The sequence below is a fragment of the Arachis ipaensis genome, chromosome B06 (assembly GCF_000816755.2).
Source record: "Arachis ipaensis cultivar K30076 chromosome B06, Araip1.1, whole genome shotgun sequence".
NCBI lineage: Eukaryota > Viridiplantae > Streptophyta > Magnoliopsida > Fabales > Fabaceae > Arachis > Arachis ipaensis.
Window position 1 is genome coordinate 89,315,870 of NC_029790.2, and position 10,883 is coordinate 89,326,752.

The 10,883-nt window shown below is 40.6% G+C and overlaps 1 protein-coding gene across 1 annotated transcript; it reads right to left on the minus strand.

The window, feature by feature from the left end:
* Positions 6,132 to 8,518, minus strand: LOC107647051. Its single transcript, XM_016351179.1, has 3 exons — positions 8,230 to 8,518; positions 6,999 to 8,110; positions 6,132 to 6,725 (listed from the first exon to the last, which is right to left on the minus strand). The coding sequence occupies exons 1-3, from the start codon at positions 8,516 to 8,518 to the stop codon at positions 6,132 to 6,134; spliced, it is 1,995 nt and encodes a 664-aa protein (XP_016206665.1).

Sequence of the window (10,883 nt, forward strand, 5' to 3'; positions counted from 1 at the left end):
AAGCTATGCTTTTACCACACCAAACTTAGAATATTGCTCGCCCTCGAGCAATAAACAAAAGAATAGAAGAAGAAGAAATATGGAGAGGGAGAGGGAGATGAGGTTTCGGCTAAGGAGAGTGTAGAGGGGTGTGTTGTGTGAATTTGGTGAAGAATGGAGGTCTTTATATAGGGAAGGGAGGGGGGTTTAAGGTTCGGCCATATGGGTGGGTTTGGGTGGGAAATTGGTTTTGAACTTTGAAGGTAGGTGGAGTTTATGAGGTAGGTTTATGGGGAAGAGTGGGTGGATGTGAGTGGTGAAGGTTTAGTGGGAAAGAGGGATGGAGGTGATTGGTGAGGGGTTTTTAGGGAAGAGTGTTTATGGGGTTGTGTGAAAGAGAGTGGTGAGAAGAAGTGAGTGGAGGTAGGTGGGGATCATGTGGGGTCCACAGATCCTGAGGTGTCAAGGCATTTACATCCCTGCACCAATTTAGGCATGTAAAATGCCCCTTGCACACAACTCTGGGCGTTCAGCGCCAGGTTGGTGCCTATTTTGGGCGTTCAACGCCCCTTTGCTGCCATTTCTGGCGTTGAACGCCAGAACCATGCTTGTTCTGGGCGTTCAGCGCCAGGATGCTCCCATTCTGGGCGTTCAGCGCCAGAACTATGCTCTGTTCTGGCGTTTGAACGCCAGACAGATGCTCCTCCAGGGTGTGATTTTTCTTCTGCTGTTTTTGATTCTGTTTTCAAAACNCACAAGAATGTTCTTATCCTTGCTCCTGCTCATATGACAAAGAAGAAGGCACAGAATAATAATAATAATAATAATAGAGATCCTTTATACCACAGTATAGGGATCCCTTTGTAAGTAGAAGAAGAGGGGGAGATAAAGGATGTGATGTAAGGGAAGAAACACAACTGTACCAATGGAAGAGATGTGAGATAAGATGTTAGGATATGAATGAATAAATAGAATGAGATGGGGGAGGGATAATTTTCGAAAATTATTTTGAAAAAGAGTTAGTGATTTTTGAAAATAGTTTTTGAAAAAGGTTAGTATTTTTCGAAAATTTTTGAAATCAAAAATAAAAAATAAAAATAATTAGTTAATTAAAAAGAAATTTTTGAAAAAGAGGGAGATATTTTCGAAAATTAGAGAGAGAGAGTTAGTTAGGTAGTTTTGAAAGAGTTAAGAAACAAACAAAAAGTTAGTTAGTTAGTTGAAACAAATTTTGAAAAGATAAGAAGATAGGAAGTTAGAGAAGATATTTTGAAACCAACTTTTTGAAAAAGATAAGATAAGAAGATATTTTTGAAAAGATATGATTGAAATTAGTTTTGAAAAAGATTTGATTTTTAAAATCACAATTAATGACTTGATTCATAAGAAATCACAAGATATGATTCTAGAACTTAAAGTTTGAATCTTTCTTAACAAGCAAGTAACAAACTTCAAATTTTTGAATCAAATCATTAATTGATTAGTTATTTTCGAAAATTTTATATAAAAATAAGAAAAAGATTTTTGAAAAATATTTTTTTTTGAAATTTTCGAAAATAACTAAGAATTTTGAAAAAGATTTGATTTTTGAAAAAGATTTTGAAGAAGATAAGATTTTCAAATTGAAAATTTGATTTGACTTATGAGAAACAATTTGATTTTAAAAATTTTTGAAAAAGTCAACTCAATTTTCGAATTTGATGAGAGAAAAAGGGAAAGATATTTTTTTTATTTTTGAATTTTTTATGAAAAACATGAAAATTATGCAATGCATGAAATTTTTAGATCAAAACATGTGATGCATGCAAGAATGCTATGAATGTTAAGATAAACACCAAGAACACTTTGAATGTCATGATGAACATCAAGAACATATTTTTGAAAAATTTTTAATGCAAAGGAAACATGCAAGACACCAAACTTAGAATTCTTTAATGCTTAGACACTAAGAATTCAAGAATGCATATGAAAAACATGAAAAGACACAAAACAAAAAATCATCAAGATCAAACAAGAAGACTTACCAAGAACAATTTGAAGATCATGAAGAACACCATGAATGCATGAGAATTTTCGAAAAATGCAAGATGCATATGCAATTGACACCAAACTTATGATATGACTCAAGACTCAAACAAGAAACAGAAAATATTTTTTATTTTTATGATTTTCTAATTTTTTTGGATTTTTATTTCGAAAATTATATGAAAAAGAAAAATAAGGATTCCAAAATTTTTAATATGAATTCCAGGAATCTTGCATTCTCAGTCTAAAGCTTCAGTCCAGGAATTAGACATGGCTCACTAGCCAGCCAAGCTTTCAATGAAAGCTCCAGTCCAAAACACTAGACATGGCCAATGGCCAGCCAAGCTTTAGCATGTGATTCAGACATGACATGCCTGACATGCCCTACAGTCGTATAAAGTGATGGTTGGAAGCCTCAGTCCAAACGAATTTAGACATGGCTTTACAGCCAGCCAGGCTTCACATGCTTCATGAAACACTAGAATTCATTCTTAAAAATTTTGAAGAAAAATATATAATTTTTTTTTTTGGAAAACATTTTTTTTTTTGAAAACAAAGGAGAAAATTTTGAAATATTTTTGAAAAATTTTTGAAAAGAAAACGAAAAGAAAATTACCTAATCTGAGTAACAAGATGAACCGTCAGTTGTCCAAACTCAAACAATCCCCGGCAACGGCGCCAAAAACTTGGTGCTGTTGCCGGATCAAAAGGGAATCTGGCACTGATGTTACCGGACCAAAAGCTTGCCGAAGACTCAAACAATCCCCGGCAATGGCGCCAAAAACTTGGTGCACGAAATTGTGATCTCCAGGCTCGAACAAATCCTGGTAATGGCTCCAAAGCTTGGTGCTCTGATCTTAATTCATAATTGTCACAACATTCTTGGCCAAAGTATGGACTATTATATATTTCTGGAAAGCCCTGGATGTCTACTTTCCAACGCAATTGGAAGCGCGCCATTTTGAGTTCTGTAGCTCCAGAAAATCCACTTTGAGTGCAGGGAGGTCAGAATCCAACAGCATCAGCAGTCCTTTTTCAACCTCTGAATCGGATTTCTGCTCAAGTCCCTCAATTTCAGCCAAAAAATACCTGAAATCACAGAAAAACACACAAACTCATAGTAAAGTCCAGAAATGTGAATTTAACATAAAAACTAATGAAAACATCCCTAAAAGTAACTAGATCCTACTAAAAACATACTAAAAATAATGCCAAAAAGCGTATAAATTATCCGCTCATCAAGAACCTCGACACCTTGAAACACGGCGGCGGGAGCACCTGCAACAAGCACTCCGACGCTCAAGTAAGAATGAGTATTATCAAAGAATAAGAAAAATAAACTAGAATTAGTAAAATGTAACCTGGCTTTCCTAAGTTGTTTAGGTTTGGTTTTATAGATGAAATGGAGTGCTGTATGTTGCTTGGTTGTTCCGATATTCGTGGATCAGTTGATGAGTTCCGTTGTTATTGGTAACGGCTAGAGGATAGTGTGTGACTCACGTGTATTTTTAGTCAAATGGTTGTTTCAGTTTGGATTTATTTGTTACCGGGATTTATGGTCGGTTTGCTGATGTTGATGCTAATTCCGAACTTAGCGAGGTACACGTCATAGCCCCCAAACTCGGCTGGCATCGTGTGGGGATGGTAGGCGAGCTTATTTTTGTTACTTCTCGCTTTCGTGCTTTAAAGTGGTCTTCGTAGGAATTTTGAATGACTTTGGAAGACTTTTGTTGTTTCTTCTTGCAAAACGTGCCCGTTTTTAATGCGCTTCTTTGCCGTTTGGATTTTTCATGCTTTGCTTAACGGTTGCGAGTTAAGTTACCCACTAAGTTAGTGGGCTTGCAATAATTTTTTCTTGCTTTGGAAATTTCATTGCTGTTTCAAATTTTTTCTATTTGCTGACTCTTGCCATGACTTCTAAAGGTTTGTCTTTTTCTCTGTAGTTTGTTTTCGTTTCTCTGTTCCTTCTTCTGAGATGGCGAGAGATAAGGAAAAAGATAAAGTTGTAGAAGAGGATAAAGCTAATCCGTATTACTGGGTTCATGATGACATGAGGACTCGCTCCTCTTCGTTTGTTAGTGTTGATTCCATGATTGAGCTTCGGGGTTTGCATGTGAAAGAGGGTTCTGGTACCGTCGTTGAATTCCTCCCCTGTTCTAGTGAAGATAGGGTTTGTGAGAGGAGGGGGGATTGGCAGTACTTCTACTTCTATACGCCTTGTCTCATTGAACTTCATGTTAGGTTTCCGTTTTCTGCGTTTGAGTGTGACGTTTTAACTCACCTAAATTGTGCGCCTTCACAGTTACACCCTAACTCGTGGGCGTTTCTTCGTGCTTTCCTGTGTTTAATGAGTTTTCTGACTGTTCCATGTTCTCTTGCTGTGTTTTTCTCTATGTTTCAAGTGAAGGGGGTCCGAAAGGGGTTGTGGGTATGTTTGAGTAGTTACCCTGGTCGTTTGCTCTTCCTTCTTTATAAGTCTTCTTTCAAGAATTTTAAGTCTTTGTTTGTAAAAGTGAGATCAGTGGAGTCCGAGTACTCTTTTTATCTCGATGACGAGTTGATAGAGCGGTTTCCCCTATATTGGTGTTCGGAACCTTATCAAATTCTTGAAGCTGTTGAACGGAGTGAGGAGGAGGAGTGATTGATAGATTTTTTAGTTGAGAGTTTTGCTGGAGGAGAGTGTTTATCTATCCCTGACCTTCTTCGCTATCACGATTCTGGGGATATGGAGGGTTTGAAAGCATATTTAGGTATTTCTTGATTTTTTGCATGTTCGCCCCCTATTTATTTTATTCATTCTGAACTTTTCCGCTTCTATGCAGTTGGGCGAGTTCCTCTTCTTGATCCTTCACGTCTTCAGTCTTTTCTTAAGAAGAAAAAGGAAAATCTTACTGATGCTTCTGTGGCCGTTAATAAGGAGGGTGGTGATGCCACCCAATCTGTTGCTCAGCCAGCGTCTTCTTTCAAAAGGAAGAGGGATAATGTTGAGAGATCTGTGGAGGTGATTTCAGAGGATAATAAGGAGGTTACTGGAGGTGGCAGGTTTGCTTTTGATCAGCAGAAGAAACTTCATGGTTTTATCCCAGGATCTGGATCACATTCTCTCTGGAGTGATCAATTTGACTTCGCCGATCTCTCTGATAAAGTGTCTCAGTATCCTGGTGATATGCTTATGACTCGTCGGGTAGGCATGGAAGCGCTTGGGAAGTTCGTTCAGGTAATGTTCATCGTAGTCCGAGCTCTTCAGATGTTTTTACTTGGTTTCTTCATCTTTATTTCGGCTCCAAACTTTGTGTAGATTGTTTCCTCTCGCCTGATGTGTGTTGGTCGAACCACCGAGCTTATCGGTGCTGAACAGCAAGAGGCTGTAAACAAAATTGCCGATTTGGAGAAGTCATGTGGTACGAGGATTGCTGAACTGGAGAAATCTTTGAAGGAGAGAGATGATGCTGTTATTGGTGCTGTGGCTAAGGCAAAGGAATTTAAGGAGGAGGTGACTCGCTTGAGAGATCAGATTCGGTTGCTGCAGGCTGAGGTCATGGAGAATGATGTTGCTAAGGGTCGGCTTACTTCTCGTGTTCATGAATTGGAGGAAAATGTCATGGAGATGTTCTCTTGTGGTTTTGAGCGTGCTGTTAGTCAGATTTCTGTATTGGCTCCGGAGTTTGATTGTGGTCAGCTTGACATGACTAAGATAGTAGTTAGTGGAAAGTTGGTTGTAGATGGTACTGTGGAGGAGCATGATGAGAACGCTCCCCCTTCTTAATTTGTTTTGCTTTATTTTCTTTGGATATGTATTGATAACTCTTTTACTTTTTGTCTGACTTTTTGGTTTTTGGTGGCCGAGATGTGGTCACCTTGTTTTGACATATTGAACTCGGATAATGTTTTGTCTTTGGCCGAGGTTAAGCCAAGTTGACGATATCACTTTGTTGTGATGTTTGTATGCTTTATTGCTCTTGTACTTTGTTTGTTAGAATTGGGTTTGCTTGAAGAGTATCGTTCATGTTGATTTGAATATATTGGGCGTCCGACCTCATTAAAACCCTTCCTTAGGCAAAATCCCTTTTTTGGGAAAAAGCTCTTAAGGGGGGAAAAAGAGTACCTTCATCCGCTGATTGTACAACTTATGATCTATACATTTTTAATGACGAAACATTCCAGTTCCCTGATACTGGGTTGCCTTGAAGTGTCTGGAGTTGATAAGCCCCCATTCCGAGTACTTTTGCTATTCGAAAAGGTCCTTCCCAGTTTGTGGCGAGCTTGCCATGCGAAGGAGGCCGTCTCGCGTCTTCGATTCGTCTGAGGACTAAGTCGTCCTTCGTAAATGTTCTTGGAACAACTTTTCTATTGTGTTTTCTCTCCGCCAATTGCTTCATGGCTCTTTGTTTAATCGCCGCAATATCTCTGTCTTCTTCGACGAGGTCAAGCTCGGCGCTCCTTATGCATGTGTTGTACTGTTCATCGTATAGTTCGGTTCTGATTGTAGGAGTCCCGACCTCTACTGGGATTAGTGCTTCTGATCCATACACTAGTTTGAAAGGTGTTTCACCTGTGGTGGTTTGTATTGTTGTGTTGTAACTCCACAATATTTCTGGGATCAGCTCGACCCATTCACCTTTTGCATTGTCATGCTTTCTTTTCATTGCCTGCAATATAACTCGGTTAGCAGCCTCGGCCTGCCCATTGCTCTGTGGGTGTTCGACCGAGCTAAAATGATGCTGTATATTAAAATTTTTTAGAAATGAGCCGAGCTTATTATCTGTAAACTGTCTGCCATTGTCTGATATTATTTCCTTAGGTATTCCAAATCGGCATATTATGTTTCTTCATATGAAAGATCTTACCTTTTCGGCTGTTATTTTTGCTAAGGGTTGTGCTTCTATCCATTTTGAGAAGTAGTCTATTGATACTAAAAGAAATTTTACCTGACCTAGCGCTGTTGGAAATGGGCCGAGAATATCAAGCCCCCATCTATGGAAAGGCCAGCTTACCTCCATGCTGTGTAATACCTCGGCCGGCTTTGTAGAGATGGCCTCGTGTTTTTGGCATTTGTCACATTTCTTAACTTTTGTTATGCAATCTCTTCTCATGGTTGGCCAATAGTATCCTGTTCGGACGATCTTTGCGGCGAGAGCTCGTCCTCCAATGTGGTTTCTACATACGCCCTCATGAACTTCATCCATGACCTCCCTTGCCTCCTCAGTGTTTAGGCACTTTAATAATGGTTGTGAGATACCGCGTCTGTATAGTTCTCCACCTATGTTTGTATAGAGACTTGCTCTTCGCTTGAAGTATTGCGTGTTGAGCTCGTCTCTGGGCATGGTGCCTGTATTGATGTATTCAAGAAAAGGTGTTCTCCAATCATGGAGGTGGTTAATGCTTATAGATAGTAATTCAATACTGGGTTTTTTAAGTGTGAGTTGTGATAATGCCGATGTTTGTGTGTCTGATCTAGTGGCGGCAAGTTTGAATAATACGTCGGCTCTAATATTCTTATCTCTATGCACATGTAGAATAATGAATGAACTGAATTTTGAAATAAGATCCTTTGCTATGAGCCAATATCGCTCTAGCAAGGGATCCTTTACCTGATATTCTCCTCGGATTTGTTGAACCACCAAGAGAGAATCGCAGTGAGCTGTTAGACTTTGTACCTGGAAGTTGAGGGCGAGCTTGAGTCCGGCAATAAGGGCCTCATACTCTGCCTGATTATTGCTTGCTGGGAAGTGGAACTGGAGAGATTGCTCGGCCACCACATTGTCCCCTTCTTTCAGGATTATCCCAGCTCCGCTTCCTCCCTTGCTGGATGCTTCGTCGACGTGTAGTTCCCAACATTTGTTGTGTTCGTCTGAGGTTAGTTCTGATATAAAGTCAGCGAGGATCTGTGCTTTTAAGGCTGACCTTGGTTGAAATTGGATGTCGAATTCTGAGAGCTCGATGGACCATTTAGTTAGTCGTCCGGCTAGTTCTGGTTTTGTCAGTATTTGTCTTAATGGTTGGTTTGTCCGTACTATCACTGTGTGGCTCTGGAAGTAGTATCTGAGTCTTCTCGCTGTTGTTACGAGTGCTAAAGCTAGCTGTTCTATCTTCGGATACCTCTGTTCTGTGGATTGCATGACTCTACTGACGAAGTATACCGGTTGTTGTGTTTTCCTGTCTCAATGACTAAGGCCGAGCTTATAGAATGATTAGAAACATATAAATACAAGTATAGCGGTTTACCGACTTCTGGTCTTTGTAGTACTGGTGGTGATGACAAAATGGTTTTGAGCTTGGTGAACGCTTTCTCACATTCCTCTGTCCATTGAAACTTTTTGTTCTTTGTTATTGTTTGGAAGAAATGGTATGCTCGGCTTGATGCTGATGGTAGGAACCGAGATAGTGCTGCTACCTTTTCTGCCAGTTGTTGTACTTCTTTTATTGTTCTAGGGCTCACCATGTTGAGTATTGCTTCGCATTTTTCGGGGTTATAAATCCGAGGAATTTGCCTCCTTGCACCCCAAAGGCGCATTTTTCTGGGTTGAGTTTCATCTTGTATGCTCGTATCTATTCGGATATCTCTTTAAGGTTGTCGCAGTGTGACTTCTCCTGGGTGGTCTTGGCGACCATATCGTCGACATAAATTTCCATGTTCCGACCTATTTGGTGATGGAATACCTTGTCCATCAGGCGTTGGTAGGTTGCACTTGCATTCTTTAGACCAAATGGCATTACTCTATAACAAAAATTTCCATGCTCAGTTATAAATGCCATTTTGCTTTGGTCTTCTGGATGCATGAGTATCTGGTTGTAACCAGAGTATGCATCCATGAAGCTCAAGCTTTTGAAACCTGATGCACTGTCTACGAGTTTATCAATACAAGGTAAAGGATAGGCATCTTTGGGGCATGCCTTATTTAAATCTGTAAAGTCGACACACATGCGCCATTTACCTGAGTTTTTCCTTACCATTACCACGTTTGAAAGCCATGTGGTAAATCTGATTTCTTTGATGAAGTTAGCTTTGAGCAGTTTCTTGGTTTCTTCTAGTGCTGCCTTTGATTTTTCTGCTCCGAGATTCCTTTTCTTCTGGGCTATAGGTCGGTTTGTTTGGTTGGTAGTGAGCTTGTGGCAGATTATGTTTGGATCTATTCCTGGCATATCTGCTGGAGTCCAAGCAAATAGGTCCGCGTTGTCTTGCAATACTTTTACAAGCTTGGTTCTTTCTTTACCTTGTAGTGCTTGACCGATGTATGTAACTTGTTCAGGCTTCGCCGTCAGCTGGACTTCTTGTAGTTCGTCTGCTGGTTGAGGCCTTTCTTGGGTGTCCTCACGAGGGTCAAGCTCTGCCAGAGAGAGTACCTCACTTGTGTTATGAATTACTTTGACCTCTTGCTGGAACCCTTGTCTCGGAGCCGACCTTCTTAGGCTTGCATTATAGCATTGTCGAGCTTGTTGCCGGTCTGAATGGAGTGTCGCTATCGCTCCGTCCTGTGCCTGGAATTTGACACATAGATGAAAAGTTGAAACTATTGCCTTGAACATGTTCAGGGCAGGTCTTCCAAGGATAATGTTATAAGGACTAGGGCAGTCAACTATAAGATATTGTATGTCAATGGTGCGTGATAATGGGTGATTTCCCATCATTGTCCTCAACCATATGTAACCCTTGATTGGCACCCTTTCTCCAGAGAATCCGACTAATTCTCTGGAGGAGGGTTGTATAAGTCTTTCGGATATTTTCATTTTTAAAAAAGTAGTATAAAACAGAACATCGGCACTGCTACCTGGGTCCAGGAGGACTTTTCTTACCAACAAGTCGCCTGTCTGGATAGAAATTACTACTGGATCGTCTGAGTGTGGTGCGGCCGAGGATATATCCTCTTGGTTGAAAGTGATTTCTAGGTCAGATGCATCCTTGCTGCTACGTGGTGTTGTCCCTTCTATTGCCAGCATTGTGCGATAGCTGCGCTTTCTTGCCGAGTTTGTTTCACCTCCTCCGGCGAATCCTCCTGATATGCAGTTTATGACCCCTTTAGGTGGTGAGTTGTTGGGCCATTTATTGGCTTCCTTCTTCGCCGAGGTTTGTTGGCGTTCTTCTTTGTCTCTATCTCCCTCTTTGTGTTTTCTTCCTTCGATGTATTTATCTAGGAGGCCTTGTCTAGCTAATCTCTCCAATAGATCTTTAGCTATCACGCACTCGTCGGTTGTGTGTCTGTACTTTTGGTGGAAGACACAGTGTTTACTTTTGTCGACAAATCTCTGATCCTGGTAGCTCCCAGCCCTTGCTGGTGGTTTGATGATTTTAGTGTTGAGTATTTCTTTGATTATCTTTTCCCTCCTTGTGTTGAACCTGGTGTAGTTGTCGAATTTTGGGGTGAGCTTGAACGGTTTGGCGAGCTCTTTATTAATCGCCGACCTTGGTATCCTATCTTCCTCTTTTCTAGGTTTTCTTTCTGTTCTGTTGGCTTCACGGAGTTCTTCGATCTCCATTTGTCCGGCCGCTCTTTCTCGAAATTCCTCTAACGTCTTCGGCTTTGTGATTGCGATTGTTTCTCTGAACTTTCCAAGCCGTAGACCAGCCTTGAGGGCGTGTAGGTGGACGGCTGGGTTCAGGTCTTGTATTTCCATGGTCGCTTCTGTAAATCTGGTCATATAATCTTTCAAACTTTCTTGGGGACCCTGGCGGATAGTGCTGAGGTAGTCCGATCCGTGTACGTAAATTCGTGCTGCTGCAAAGTAGTCTATGAAGGACCTTGCTAACTCTTCAAAAGAAGAGATTGACCCAGCAGGTAACTTTGAAAACCAAAGTAGAGCAGCTCCGTCAAGGTAAGTAGGAAAAGCTCTGCAAAGCACAGGTTCGTTATTAGGTCCATTAAAAAACATCATAGATTGAA